Source organism: Antrostomus carolinensis, unplaced genomic scaffold (assembly GCF_000700745.2).
Source record: "Antrostomus carolinensis isolate BGI_N321 unplaced genomic scaffold, ASM70074v2 scaffold238, whole genome shotgun sequence".
Classification (NCBI taxonomy): domain Eukaryota; kingdom Metazoa; phylum Chordata; class Aves; order Caprimulgiformes; family Caprimulgidae; genus Antrostomus; species Antrostomus carolinensis.
In genome coordinates this window covers 146517-162680 of record NW_010332038.1, presented here as the reverse complement: position 1 = coordinate 162680, position 16164 = coordinate 146517, and the positions used below count along the sequence as shown (strand labels likewise).

Genomic DNA, 16164 nt, shown 5'->3' with positions numbered 1-16164 from the left:
TGTATCAGTTGTCTCATCACCATTGGCATGGCAGTATCTCTGTAACCCTCAGTTCTTGCCTGCCAGTGACTTTTTCCCCACCGGCATCTTTGGCCACAAATGTTTCAGTCATTGTGCCTTGTTCAGTCCTGCTGATACCTTTTCTGCACACTTTCCTCTAGGTACCCCATTATATGTCTGGTGATAGTGTATTTGTTGAGTTGTCAGTACTGCCACTGTCCCTTCTAGGGACTGTCCCTCAAAATCCTCTAAGCGCCCTTTACCCCTTTAGCTGCTTTTAGGTGCTCTGGCTCCCGAACTGGTGGCTGTGCAGCTGCACAGATGCTGCTTGTGGTGCGAGAGGCAGGAGGAGCTGAGACCTGGGGTGGGGCTGATGCTGTCTTTTTGGGTCTCTACTCTGTGACAGTTTATTATGACCTATGGGACAACATCTTGTCCTTGGTGTTTTAGAATGGCTTTAATCTTGAGCAACTATTGCCCTGGTCCCATCCTTCCTTTCCTTGTGTGGTTTTTAGTAACCGTGGGATCAGTACATGCTGGCTTTGGTGGAATACTGTGTTGGTTCAGTGAATTAAACTGGGTTGGGGCTGGGGGAAGCAAAGCAACACAAATGTGTGCATATGCACTTTTTTGTTGTTGATATGATTTATTTACTGCTTGTTTAGCTCCTAACTAATGTTTATTACTGTGATTGACAGATTGATATTTATTTTTTAATAAATATGCCTATTTACCATATGATGATGTGTTTTGAATGTCAGAAATGAAATCAAGTGCTGTTTAATAGCTGTCTTCTTGTGGGGAAGATAACTCCAGTTTACTAACAAGATGCAGATGCTTCCATTTTCTGAAGTGAACTCACTTATCTGCTCTGCATCTTGTAATATGGTTCCTGGTATCTTCAACAACTCTCTCTGAAGGTCTTCAAAACAGTCTTTAGCAAATGTGTTTGGTGATGGCTACATTTATCAAAGAATAGTGATGGCAGCTGTTTGATGGGAAGTGACTTACTACCCTTCATGTGAGGACAGGGAGGATCTTAAACTACACCAACCAGCTGAGAAAAGGGAGCTGTAGGTAGAATGGAGTTATCCATGTTAGAATTTGGTCAGGGCAGTGGGCTTAACACCCTTATTTTTATGAAGAGTGTTGTTTATTCAGTGTCTGTCTTCTACAGTGTCTGAGAAATTAAACTTCTCAGTATAGTTGCATGCTTTGCTCAACTCTGTGTCTCAATATGCGGAGTGGTTGAAGGTGATTCTGGAGTCACTTATCTTTTTGGCATTCAGTGACAGGGCTCCTGATGCTCATCAGTAAATTCAGGGTGGTGTGAGCTTGGACAGTCACCTTAAGTTTTAATTTGGTTTCTGAATATGTATTATAAATGTTTTGATGATCACCTAACTCTGAAGCATTGTAGAATGCCTGGAAAAATACCACACAGATTTTTTCAACATGTATCTCTTCTCTCCAGGTTCTGGTTTATTATGGTTTGGGTTTTTTTTTTGCGGGTATACAATTAATATCCTTTGACTGCAAGCTCGATGTAACACTTCACTAGCGCAGTGTTAATTTTGCATTACTTGTTGACTTCTGAATGTATTCTCATGTTTGTCTTCCCCCTCCCAAAAAAAACCAAAACCAAAAAACCCTCAACGAGCCAAAGCATTGCAAAGTGCACTTACTAATCGGGCTATTTGCTTGTGTTCTGTATTAATTTGCAAAGCTTCACGTGTATCTGTAGGACAGGAGAAATGGTATGGCTGTGTAAAGAATGTTTTGTGCCCGTGCATTTTCTTAGTGCTCTAACAATCAGGTTTTTGAACTGTTCATTGCACCATTTGCTTTCCCTCCTGAACTTTCAGTTTGATAGTTTGCTATAGAAAACTTTGTGTATGTCATAAACTTGGGTCCTTAGTAATGTGAGCTGTTGGTTTGGCTAGAAGGATACTCCCCTGTTTCTCCCTCTCATCGTTCTGTCCTGCTTTTTCTCCATGAGTGCCTGGTTTTCATTTGGAGTAATGTATATTTTGTGTTAAACGTCTCATTGAGCGTTCTCTGCCAAGCTGAAGACTTGCAGACTGAAAGCCAAATGGCCTAGAAAATAAAGTGCTGCTAACTTTCTCTACTGAATTTAGCACCATAATTCCAAGTGCTTTTTTTAAACTCCAAACAAATTAAAAATGCCATGTAGTTTGAATCCTAATTTAAAAAAAATGTTGTCAGTTAGGGGATCTGGTACTCTTGAAGAATAAATTGTACTTAATTGTATTCCAAAATAAAGTAACTTAATAGTGGTGTTTGGCTATTTGGCTGTGACTCAAATTTATTCTTTAATTGATAAGATGGAGTACTATGTAGCACATCGAGCAAGGAATCTTTCTTACCTTACTAACATGTTCAGGATGGCTTTGTGCAACACTGACATCTTAAATTAGGAGTTTATATTGATGATTAAACAAATACTGCTTTTACATCAGGCAAAAATCTTGTGTGGTCATGCAACTGATAGAACCTTTTTGCTTCATGGAAAATGAAATGGTCTTCATGAGGCTAGATGACTGGGAAGACTAAGATTACACTTGTTAGTGTTTGCCATTTCCTTTGTACATACCTGATTTCTTCTCTTTATCTTCGTGTAATCAGCAGCTATATCCATTTCCAGGATCTAATTGAATGTAATGAAGAAAGAGGTTGGGCTGTTAAGCCTCCACATTCTCTGCTCTTTGTGCTGCTCCTGGTACTAAAAAGAGATGAGTTAACGTAAACCTGAGTAGGCTGTTTAACCTTCTTTCTCTTCTGGAAATGTAGATGCAATAACATTTGCAGCTGAAAAGACTCATTGGCAGTTTCTAATGTTTAAGGATGCAAATGAAGCATTTTGTCTTTTCTGTCGCCTGGAGGTGTTAAGCGAGGAAACAGAAAGAGGTTTCTAGGATTAGTTCCACAGATTTCTTTTATCATGTAAAAAACAAGGGTGGTTTCAATGCCATGAAATGAAGAAAAGCAATATGGAAACCATCCAGGGAAAATTCTTAAGTTTCGTTTGTTTCTCCCTAAATTTTCTGGCTATTCATTACTGCTGATGTAGTAGAATGCTCAAAATTTTTGCAACATGGCAGGGCCAAGTTCCTCTGCATTGGGCGGTGTGTTTGTGGGGAATGTTTTGTAGGGGATGAAGCAATTCATCACTGACAGTGGCATGTCATACAAACTACTGTATGCTCAAGTTTTATAGTTTGTATCTGAGAAGTGCTTATAAAAACTTGGATAACTCGATATTACATTTGGGTTCTGGACAAAGACATAAAATAATATGCAGACTATCTAAAGCTTTAAACTGTTTTGAAGTGAAATTATCAAGTAAAACTTCAGCTTGGTGATCAGATCCAAAGTATAGAGCCTCAGAGGTACTTTTTGTTCTTCTTAGTGTCTTGTACCTTTTGGGTCCTTGGAAGAAGCTGCTTCTGTGCTTGTTTTCACTTGCAAAGATAGGACCTGAAAGCTACACAGCATTTTTTCCACTCAGAAGTATAATATATGCTATGAAATGTTTGGTTAGTGAAAAATGTATTTTTAAAATGCAGAATTAAATCAATGCAAGCATATTTACCTCTTGTACGAATACTCTCTCATAGTGTCAGTTCACAACTTGTATCTTGTTAAGGAAGATGTCTACAATTTAGTCTGATTCTTACAGTTTTGACTTTGTAAACTTACCACTTCTGTGGCATTAAAGAGGACATGACTTTAAAGTTTATTTAAAAGCTATTTTCTTTGCTGCATTTGTGCTTAAGGTGATGCTGACCACCTGGGTTTATTCTGGCTGCTCTCTGGTGTTTATGCAGGAGGTCATGCACCTTTTCAGAGGTGCATGCCTTTTTGGGACAGTGGAGTTAAGTAGCCTTAGACTGTGTTTATACTGGCTCAGTAACTGTGCCTCTTGTTTAAGCTGAGCTTTAGAGTAGTCTTAAGATTTATTTCTCTATTTTCACCTTTCTCTATTTTCACCTCCAAATATTTGAATACAAACATACTACATTTTGAAAAATGTAATTATCTCTCTCTGTATGATGTATAGATATATGCTGTTCCTGCATTCTTATTCCTAGCCTGCTTTAGAGAAGGTGGATTTGGGGCTTGGATAAGGCCTGTTTTCATTTGGTCCTTCAGAAGTTTGTCTGGTTATACTGGTGGAACTTACAGTACAACATTTTCTGCTAACTGATTACTGTGTTTTCATAGCTCTGCATAGTTTAAGCTATTCTTTGGAGACCAGTATGAACAGATTTGCACCAGGATAAAGTACATCAGATCTATTTCTTAAAATAATGTCTTAAAGGGAATTTATTAACACGTCTCCTTTCCTATGCCAGAGTTTAAACATGGAAATTAGCATCTGTTTTGGCTTATTTCCAAATAAATTAGTGTATTCTGGTTTTCAGTTTTTTAGTATTGCTGCCCAGCAATCATCTTTTTTTCTTGTTTATGGTAATAGTTGTGAAAATGCTTTAGTGTTCTGTAATTTTGTTTTTAAGAAGTGAGACAAACTTCTTGCAGCTGTGTTTGATTTCATGTAAGGCTTTTTCATTCTGTTAGCTGGTTTCCTTTCTAAAGAAACACTTTCAATGTATCACTTTCTGTTATGGTATGCATCCCTATTTGAGACAGGGAGTACAGATATTTAAAATGGCACAGTATAGTGTCACAGGTGGTGACATAGCTTGCGTGGTGGGTCTGGCTTCTGAAATACAGTGTGTTTTGGAGCTCAGTAACAGTAAGTTTTTTATTTCCAAGTAGAACTTGGAAGAAGCAGTGAGGTCTGTCAAGCTGCGCAGCATGGTTCTTCACCACCACCTCCTTCCTCTAGCAAGTTCCATGGAGCTGTAGCATCCTACTTTTCTGACTATGCCTGCCTTTGGTTTCTGTAGCTCTTTCTGGAGGTCTGACTCTTGTTTTGTTTGAGGGTTTGGGAAGAAAATTGAGTATTACAATCACCTTGAGTTGCACAAGCAGCAGGCAGGTAGACTGTGATAGCAACTAGCTGGGGAAGTAAAAGGTTAATTGGTGACAGAGCCCCAGGCAACTTGCTAGAGGAAGGAGGTGATGGTGAAGAACTGTGCTGTACAGCTTGCCAGACCTCATTGCTTGTTCCAAGTTCTAGTTGGAAATAAAAACTTCCTGTTACTTAGCTTTGTCTAGCTATTTATCCATCTGCTTACATCGCATGCTGTATTCACCTAAGGGGTGCTATGTTGTTCTGTTGCACCCCTGGACAGAACAGGCTGTAGTTTGCTTTTCTTCAGCATGGCTCATTCTTTAAAATACTTTTCCTAATGAAGGATGCTACTGTTCATCGAAGTGTTGTCTTTTCTCTTGTGTGTGTATATAAGCATATGTGTATTCTTAAGATCTCTTGGCTTCAAAAGTTCTGCTTATTTCATTCTAAACAAGGTTGGAGAAACTCTTGTTTGCTGAACTGCTGGAGAGTTACTACTTTGATCCATGACAATACCTAGGCATGTTGCTGTTTTAAGCCTTTTCCAGCCTAAAATAAGTCTGCATAGATTCAAATCCTCTGTTAATACTAAATTTACACATTGATGCCTGGGCAGATCATTGGCCACTCTTGTATATTTTCTTTATTCTGAGCCTTCAGGATAGCAGCAACAAGGTCCAGTTGTTTGAGCTAATAGGTTGTTTCTGTGTCTAGGAGAAAACTGTGGGGCATTCTTTTACCTCTGCCACATTCTGTGTGACATAGAGTTTTTGAGCCCAGCTAGCTGTTCCAGTCATCCTTGAGCTGTGCTGCTTATCTGCTCTGCTCATGTGCTGCTCTACATGACTGCAGGCAGCTGTATGTACAGGTCTGTTTCCTTCTGGGGAGCTATGAGTCCCTGCTGTAGATAAGAGACTATTTGTGAAAGATTCCAGTTTTTCTGGAACTCGATACTGTTTGATTACCAGACTACTTCTACCCCTTTCCTTCCCTGTTGGGTCTGCCTTGTTGACTGGCTGCGTGTCAGGAGGGCAGAAAAATTAAAGCAGTTGTTCCCCAGTACAACAGTGGAAGAATTCATCACCTGCATGCAAGTATTTAATGGAAACCTTTTTCTAGATTTTCCTGTGAAGAAAACTTGAGAGTTGGGACAAAACCTTTTTGAAAACCAGACCTATGGTAACAGCTTCTACTGGAGTTCTTATCTGTGGACTTCCTTGATAATCTCATTCACCAGTAAGTTCTTGAGTAAGTCTTGTTGTTGCCACCCTTGCTGGTCTTGCTGTTACCTCACTAGAACGTAATCTTGCTTCTGTGTCTTCTGCCCCTAAGTTGTTCCACCACTTGACAGCACATGTCAAAGAGCTGGTTTGAGCAGCAGCTTTGATGCTTCAACCTTCGGCCATTCTGTGATTCAAAAAGTGCTCCTCAGAGAAGCAACAGCATGCATTATTTAAAAACAAAAGAAAACAACCTTTAAAACAGAAACACGGACTTGAATGCAAAAGTAGGCTGATATAGTAGCATGCAGTCCCTGCCCTGCACACTGGAGAGTTTGAGGATATGCCTTCCCCCAAAATATTCCCAGTTGTGTGCTCCAGCAGTTTGTGATCCTCCCATGCCCAGTAAACTTCTGTTTAGCTAATTCTAACTTGTGAAAGCAATGGAAAACACTTCTCTCAAAAACCCAGGCCATTGCCTGCCATGCTGGTCAACTGAGGAGTGCCAGACCTTGCCCTAGAGAAGGGGGACAGATAGGACTGTGGGAAGGGATGTGTGGGAGAGGAAGGAGAGACAATGGGGGAAAAGCAACTAGGCTGTCTCAACTGCTTCTCTGGTCACTCTTGACATACTGCAGGCTCTGAGCCTAACCCTGCTGGGCTTGAGCCCTTTTCTGCTCAGTGAATTACTCTTACTGTCTTCTAATAAGCAGCAGCTTGAATTTGGGTAAGCTTGAAAAAAATCAAATGGAAGTCTGAGTTTGAGAATATATGACCTGATGGCTGCATGTGACAGATCGATTTGCTTTTGTAAATTTCTGGAGTTTGTTTAAAACTAGCTTTGTGTTTAGATAGGAAGGTTTGTTTTCAATAAGGTAGAGCAGCTACAATTGTTCCTGAGATCTATCAGCCATTTCTTCCTCAGAGATAGGAAAAATCTTTCTATAGCTAACCATTCCAGGTCCCAGGGAATGAACAAGTACAAAGCCTGCATTACTGTCATTGCTTCTGTGTAGTAAGATAATTGTAGGGACTCTTGCATCTGGAAGCAGCTGGGCACTTGGAGTGTGCTTTGCCACATCAGTGTGCTGTGGGTGGAAGAATCCCCTCACCAAGTGATCCTGAAAGAGCAAACACAAGTCTTGATAGCTATTTTTTTGTACATGGTGTACCTCCTTGTTGGTTGGAGCTGCTCATGTTAAGCTGGTGTTGTGTGCAGATTCAAATATCTTGGCTCGAATGAGGACACTAAAAAGTGTGTTTAATTGTCCATAACTAACGTACTAAAAGACAGAGGAAAAGTTTTAGTATCACTTGTTTTGTGTAAAGCTGGGTTGGAACTGTTCAGTCATTTCCTGCAGTGCTGGGAGGCCTGGCAGCGAGTTGGCTGGTTTGCCACATATTCATAAGCCCACAGAAGAGTGTGTTGCCAAGGAAGCTAGTGTGTCTAGAAGTTCATTATGCAGTTTCCTTTCTTCATGCTTTCTGTCTTTAGTTCTGCTTATGCTGTCACTGAGGCTGAATCCACTACTGACTGTGTAGTACAGTAATTGTGAATCCCTACATTCCTCATTTCCAGGAGGACGTGCAAAGGAATCTCTTCTTTGAGGATCAGTGTCTTCAGTTACCTCAGCTCCCCAGGAGCTGTCAGGTGGGCAGGCCCTTTCCAAACATTGGGAGTATGGCCATTTACACTAGCATAGGTCTGTCGGGCCCACTCTGTTCCTAGAGCAGTCAGACACAGTTGACAGACTGTGAAGGTCTCATACAGCTTAACCACTGACTTCCTAAATGGATTTTCCAAGTTTTGCCTTTGCTTGTCCTACTCTGACATTGTTTAGTTTTTGCTTTATTTGGGGTCCTGTGTTCCCTGGAGGTAAAGTAGGGCTTTTGTCTGGCTTAAAAAAAAAAGTGGGGAAAGAGAATGAACTACTTGTGATTATTATGGCACTGCAATTAAACCAACTATTGCTGCTCTCAAAAACAGAGAGGTGTTGGGTGAAACTCTTCAGTATCTACTTTTAAATCAAAAGCAGAACTAACTTTCTGGGCATGGACTGTATTCTGAGGTTTTTTATAACATTTTCCTTACTGTTTGTACCTTTGACTACGTAAAGTAGAGCAGTGATACATAGTAGGTATCACAGGTTTGTTTCTGAAGAAAATGCTGGTGCATGCTTATGGTCAAAATTGGTATGTTCCCTGCAGCCAGATAATTAGTCTACGAGGCTAGAGTATGTTGCTGAACATGTGGAAGAGTAACTGAATATCAGAAGAACTTGTTTGATAGGCAGTGTGTAAGCTTGTGTACATCTAGCAGAGGTTCCCATGCTTACTGCTCCACTTGCAAATCTGTATGTGGACAGACTGTCATCAGGCACTGGAAGTTTTTCTGGCACAGTTTCGCCGCTTCTGTGTGTTTCATAAACTAAGGATGCTAATGGATGAGTGCTGATAAGTCTTTGTGGGAGCTGAGGGTGTTACTGCCACATTCTTTCTTATGATCTATTTTTGGCATTTTCAGTATTGGGCACTAGAGTTTTGAACAGGTCAGTAGGTTATGTGTGAGTATTGACAATGAAGAAGCTGGAGCACTTTTCTGGTGGTGAGCTGAGAAGCTGTGGCTCAAACAAGCATTTCTGAGTGATGGGAACTTAAATTATTTTGGCAAGACTTGCAAGAGTTTGTCTAGTAGTGCCTTAAGCTGACGAAGTCTTTTGTGGGCTTAGCTAAAGTTGGCTGCAAGTCATGTTGGAGAATGCACACCTCTTCTGTGTAAGAGATGGTTTGACATGTTGGCTGGAAACTAGTGGATCCGCCTTGGTTTGTTAACTTATTTTTGATTTATGGATGCTGCAACGTGCTGAGTTATGTGATTTTTGGGTATCTTGTGATATCACATTGAATGAAGCTGTTTTGTTTCAGATTCTGTTGCTGAGCAATAACTGGATGTCATGACTGCCTCAATTGACTAACCATAGAGGGGTGATATTGAATTTCTACTTTCTCACAATTAAAGTGCAGTTCTGTGTAAAGTGCAAAGGTTAAGAGCAGTTACAGCTGAGGTGCTTGTGTAGACAAGTGCAGTTTGTGAATTCTGAACATTTAAAAAACCCACAAAGGTACAGGTTGCACCAGGTGGTATTTGCATTAGTTGATGTGAATCTGCTGCACATCATCTAGTAATTAATTTTTAATAAGTAGTATTGGTTGTATCCATGTGGAATATTACAGCTCTACGTAAACATAATTCCCATCCTCTCCTGTGACCTCCAATTTGAATGAAGTTTTTCTTATTTTCTGACAGAAGAAAGTCAGAGTAGGAAGAGAAATAGTGTAAGAATAGAGTATTGGAAATAGACTGGAAGCTGGAAGTCTTAGTCTGTCAGGGCAGCAAAAGTTTTGGACCCACTATCGTGGTGTCTGGAGATTCCATATTTTTGATGACAGACTTTGAGAAGAGAGTGGGGAGAGAAAACAATACATAATGACGTTTAAAGTGGCATTGATCACGATGCAAATGACATGACAATGTTATGGCCGAAACTGCCTGTAAGTGAACCTTTTCCACAAAGCTTTTTAAGATTGGAATACAGTCTGATAATGGAAGGGAACTCTCTACCCTACCTTCAGGTGTATGCAGGCACCTATTTAAAACTATCTTGTTAAGAGGCAATAAAGTGTCAGTTTTCAGACTAATCTGCTGTTGTTTCTGAAATGATCAGCTACAAACTTTGTGTCACTATGATTTCAAACAAACTCCTTGTTTCTCTTCTCCTTTAAAAAGTGAATTCCTTGTAGTGCCAAAGGATATAAACACTAAATACTAATAGGTCTGCACCCTCCTGTCGGTGTTCCTGTTTCCTGCTCCCTCCTTTTGCAGTCTTCCCAACTTGTGTTGGTAAGGCAGCTGTTCATCAAGTCAGTATTACTGAGTCGCAGAGCGAAGTCATCTGCTGTAGTAGGAAAGAGGTGGGCTGAGATAAAAACCCAGATGGCTCATTGTGAGCTGAAGCTGACAAGCCTTTGATGTAGCTGAACTGATGCTCTGCATTTGGCTAGGGTGTCTTTGCACTGAGCTTCCTAGTGTGTCTGTAATAGTTCTCTGGTCTTTTCTCTGTTATCTGTAGCACCCTGTTAGCGGGGATGATAGGAAGTTGTCTACCCAGAGCTTCTGCTATTAAACTCTTCCTGCCAGGAAGCTGCTGACAGTGGAGACAGTGGCTCCCAAGCATGTTTGGAGCTCTCAGCTCTTACAGATTATGAATAAGAGGACATTGTTCCCCCACTTAAAAAAACCATATTTTTTTTATCTGTCTGTTCTGTGGTCATGTACTACCATCATAAATACACAAAGCTTCAGCAAATTACTTTTTATTGTTAGTGACCATAACTATGGCAACCCTGACATCGGCAGCACAAGTGTACGTTGGAAAGACAAAATGTTAAAACACAAATTCTGATACAAGAAATTGAACGTTTGTCATTGTGTTAGTGTTAAGTCAATTGCCCATTGGCTGGAAACAAGTTGCTTATAAACATTTTACAGGTGTCTTAGAATTGGAGAAAAAAAAGAAACAGTTGGAAAAAATTATGCAAGGCTAGTATGCTTATTCTTTTGATGTTTTTTCCTATGATGCAAAAGAGGTCAAGTTTCCTGAAACATGTGTGTACTCACTGATGAACGAGTAACTTCCAGTGAAAGAGTTCTGATAGAATTGCCTTTAGCTCTTCAGAGTACTGACCTGGGAGAGGTTTGAAAAAACCTCTGCATACTTAATTACTGCAGTGTATTGCTGGCATAGAGAAATAGGAGGGAGACAAATGTAATTCAGTGTTCTACCTATGTACTGAAGTATTAAAATTGAAGTATTAAAGTATTTTTTGTTAACCTATTTCCACATTAGTATCGGAAAAGAGAGTTGCCTGAAAGAATTGGGGAAACATTATTTCACTTGTCGCCGTATTTTCAAGATCTTTTAATATGTTGAGTAAGAGACTGTACTTTCATTTTGATGTTTCATCAAGGTTTTGTTTTAGGATGCATAATGGAATTTTCAGCTGCATTACAGTTTAGCAAGCATATCTTTGCAAATCAATTGTGGCTTTTTCAATGGTGAGTTAACTAGCCTCTGTTTTCTCAAGGGGTATTTCTAACTTTCACACTGGAGTACTTCTGCTTTCAGCCTTTTCACTTTGGCCTGGCTTTGATTTATACAAATGCTAATTATAGGGGCTTTGAATCTGTGTGTATACATAGTTTCACAAGGTCATACACATTTGTAATGAACTGGCTGAAATGCTGCTTATATATTGCTAGGCTGTAACATAAACAGACCACTATCTTCTAAATGTTTCATTAATCCGTTCAAAAAGAGAAAAAAAATTAATATCAATACCTGTGTAAAGCCTCCTTGTCTCCTAAAGTTGTATCTTCATTGTCTTTGCAGGCATCAGAAGGTGTCACCTTCATTGGACCTGACACACATGCTATTCAAGCTATGGGAGACAAGATTGAAAGCAAATTATTAGCCAAGAATGCAAAGGTCAACACAATCCCTGGCTTTGATGGAGTAGTCAAGGTGAGAAATAATCTCATTACTGTTTGCCCACTGTAGGAACAGTGTCTAAATTGAAGTACACCTACTGAAGGTCTGATGCAGAATGTTAATTATAATTTCAACTTATTTTTTAATAAGATGTAATTAAAAAATGCAGTACAGATTTCTAGTAGCAAGAGAGTTTTGGAGAAGAGGAGAAAGTAATTCATAATAAATGATGTATTAAGGACTGCTTCTGTGGACTATCTAAGTGTTTTGCTTTAAACTCAACGTGAAGGCAGGTAAATGTCTTAAATATCAGGTGTGGATTTGACTATCTGCACGAGTCTTTACATTTCTCAGGTCTTTACTTCTTGTTGGCTGAGATCTTGACAGCTCTAAGGTAGCAGTGAAGTTTGTTACACTGTATGAAGTTTCCATTTTATGGTCTGCGCTGATGGTGAAGATTTCCATGGGTTGCAAATCTTGGGGTGAAGGTGGGGGGAAATTGGTGGCTCTTTGTCTGAATCTAGTGTTCTTCCTGGGGTTTTGGAAGGAATGATTGCCAACAGTTTTCTAAAAATATTTTTGTTGTTTCTTTATATTTTGTAAGGTGAAACAAAGTATGATTTGGTTTATTTTCTGTGATAGTGATCAAGTATTGGGCTCTTAAAAGCTTTCCCGTGTGTCTTAGTATATTGTCTGTGTTAATCTAGGTAAATAAGCTTTATTCTTTTAAAACCTTCATTGTATATAGCTGTGGTGGTCTGACAACATAAAACTTCGTATTATAGAATGTTGACCTCCTGGGTTGAAATTTTTTATGCTTGACATGTCAAGTTAGATTTTTCAAATAAAATCAGAGTAAAACTTTGAGTTGCATGAAAAAGTGAAAAGTTTTTCAACAACGCTTTAATATAGTTGGAGAAAGCTTTTTCTTTTTTTTACTTATGGCAATCGATATTGACCTCTGATCATCATAGATTTTATTTGTGATGAAATAGGAAATGTCAAGATAATTGGGAACAACTGAATATATTGATGAAATGCAGACTATTTTAAGGAGCAACATATACCAGGGCAATGGTGTTCAGCATTGTGTTGGCTAAGCTGGATTTTAAACTCTGTTAGCAGGAAAAAAAACAAACCCAACTAAATAAAAAAGGTAAAGAGAGTGCAAAGGGGCTAAGCCTCTACAAAATTATCTGCTCTGAGGATGCCTGGAGAACTTGGCTAGTGGGAGAGAACAATAAAATAGTGACGTAGCTGAAGTCAAAATGCACAAGAGAATTCTTCAGCACTTGTGACGTAAATACCTGGTGCATATAAAGCCTGTCAGTGGGATATGCTGCAACAGGTATTGTTTCTCTTCTGGAAGGTTCTGTAAGAGTGTTAGGCTGGTATTTGTGGCAGTGCTGAAGTCTGACAGTGATAAGTTGAACACAGCATTCCTTCAGGTTTTTGTTGAATGTTTTAGCAGTCCCTGTGTATGTGGTCCTTTAGCACCCATAGGATTTAGAAGCAGACAAGCTATTGTGCATAACGTCCTCTGTTCTGTCTGATATCCTGTATACTCTTCTAGAAATCCTGAAATTAACTTTTAGAAAAACATCTAATTAGGAGATAACTTTGAATTAATCATCTAAACGCCACAGAACTTTTTCTAATGCAGAATCAAATACTCAAAATGCTGGTTATATCTCTGTATCAAATTAAAATTTATGTAAGGGATTGTTATTCTGCTAATATAAAGAAACAAACCTGGCAAAGTAGGATAGTGGTTAATGAACAGATAGCCATATAACCAGTGAAACTGAGCTACTGTATGCACTTGTTTGAGACTGTTAATTGCACTGGTTTTGACAATTATCTGAAGTTCCTGACACAAAGTGAAAGAACGTAAGTGATCTGGTTGGCAATTGGCTATATGCAACGATAGTCTTAATGCCAAATGAACTGGAATGCAGGACTGAGTTGACAACTGCAATCCTTAGCTATTGAAAGGAAGTATGCAGTAGTTAGTAATCCTGAAATGTCTGTATCATATCAATTTCAGGTACCTCAGCCTTGCACTAGTTCAGTTTATATGAAGAATATTGATGAAAAGAAAGTGATATTTTTTTAAAAAAATAAAAAATTGCAGTGTAACAACCAGAAAAGAAAAAGGAGAGTCCACAGATATTGCCAGTGTTGTAGTTTCCATCAGAAAGGGGAGATGAAAACTTTAGGTTGACCAGTGCTTTGGTTACAGTTCTAAGAAATAAAACTTCTGTTAAGTGATATTCTCATCTTTGCTATGGATCTAAATATGTGTGTCTCTCTGTCCTCTGATCTCCTTCTTGTGATAATGTGTCTTTTGCTTGGATGAATATCTGAGTCATTAGGTCATACAGGATGCCTGATCTTTGGTTAGAGCTTGATGTACAGTTTTGCCAATTCAGACTAAGATAGGAAGGGCAAAACTGTGTGATACCAGGTGCAATCAAAAAAGCAGCACACAAGGAGCTAGAGACCGTATAGGATTTCTGCTATTTTATGGGAGACCTGTTTTGGTCACAGTTATGAAGCTTTCAGAAATCTTTGAGGGCTATTTTTCTTGAGAAATAAAAATGTTAAAGGTCCTATGAAGGAGTCAAGTGTCTACTTGATACTTGAGTTCATTAGAGGAAGGTTCATCTCTATAGTAGATTCTAATGAAGCTGGAAGAAAACTGCATTCATGCCTCTAACAATGCCAGAAGTTAGGAAAGATCAGTTGCACGTATTCTTTCTGGATGAATGGTTAAAGCGAACATAGGGTAACAGCTTCTAGTGTTTCGTTATTCAACTCAAGACTGCATGGAAAATATTTGTTACTTGAAGAGTTGTCTTTATCCAGGACTTTTTAACAAGTGCTGTAGATATATAGGTCCTTCATGAATAAAGGATAAGTGTTTCCCGCTCTTATTTATGTTGCTTAGCACTTACACATAGTAGATGCTGGAGATGCTTTTGTAATAACAACTTGGAGAAGCTGAATGCAGAAAAATTCGCAGTGAATAGAGATTAAATTAGAAATGTAAGAGAAGGAAGGCCTTCAACAGTATGCTTAAGGACCTGGAAGGACTGAAGAGGATGCTTGGCATAACAGACACAACTACCTATTCTCAGATGGGCAAACACTACAGCAAATATGAAACTGAGAATGGAAAGACGTGGAGAGGGTAGTTTGACAAAGAGTAACTTTCTTCTCATCCCTGGTGCCACCAAGATGATTAAGGGAGTGGAGCATCTCCCTTCTGAGGAAAGGCTGAGGGAGCTGGGGCTCTTTAGCTTGGAGAAGAGGAGACTGAGGGGTGACCTCATTAATGTTTATAAATATGTTAAGGGCAAATGTCAGGAGGATGGAGCCAGGCTCTTCTCAGTGATGCCCAATGGTAGGACAAGGGGCAATGGGTGTAAGCTGGAACACAGGAGGTTCCACTTAAACTTCAGAAGAAATTTCTTTACAGTGAGGGTGACAGAGCCCTGGAACAGGCTGCCCAGGGAGGTTGTGGAGACTCCTGCTCTGGGGACATTCAAAACTGCCTGGATGCCTTCCTGTGTGATCTCATTTAGGTTCCTGCTCTGGCAGGGGGGTTGGACTAGATGATCTTTCGAGGTCCCTTCCAATCCCCAACGTTCTGTGATTCTGTGTGGTTCACTTTCTCAGTTGGCTGGGGCAAGGGTGATCCAGTCTACACGTGTAAGGAACCCGAGTCCAGTGTTGTCAGCTAAAGAGCCAGCAAAAGCATTCTAAAGGTAGTTAACTTCAAAATCTGTAAGCACAGTTTTTTCCTAAAACCTTATTGGGAGGGATAGTGGTAAATAACACTAATTATTTTGATTAGTGCTAGTCCAATGGCTATACTAAAGTTAGAGCTGAGATGTATTGACTGTAAATGAGTAAAGACAAATACATGACAAGAAGAAAGTGGAGGCTGAGTAATGGGTAAAAGGAGATGTCGTGTTGAAAAACTGGCAAAAGAATGGTGAGGTAAGAAAGATTTTTATATTATTTCACTATGTACAGCCATTTTGGTTTTATGGCTGGTAGGACACAGCTGTACGTAGATTAACGTCTCTGGATGTCTGTTTAGTTTCACTGGTGTCAGTAGACACGTTGAAGGTTTTCAGCAAGGCTATGAATTTACTGTATTTAAATTTCAGGTGTCTGTTTTGGCTGTATTCTTGCAGTGGGGAATTGACACTGATGTGAAATGATCAGCGTGTTGCTGGAGAGGCTGTTGGAGACTAGACGTGAACTGGAGGTTCTCTAAGCCAAACACCCTCAGCCATCAAAACTGTTATGTAGTTACTCATAATTAATGAAAAGTTTTACAGCTCTAGGAGTCTCTTGAACAGCTTTATCCTGGCATTCCTCTGCA

At 39.5% G+C, this 16164-nt stretch overlaps 1 protein-coding gene across 1 annotated transcript in view; it reads left to right on the top strand.

Moving 5' to 3' along the window:
• LOC104529133 (propionyl-CoA carboxylase alpha chain, mitochondrial) overlaps positions 1-16164 on the top strand; it is a gene marked incomplete at both ends in the record, with an annotated part of 179698 nt that overhangs the window by 22769 nt on the left and 140765 nt on the right. Inside the window, one exon of the mRNA XM_010173337.2 lies at positions 11670-11801. Within this exon, the coding sequence (XP_010171639.2) occupies positions 11670-11801 (132 nt within the window). The remainder of the gene's footprint in view (positions 1-11669; positions 11802-16164) is intronic.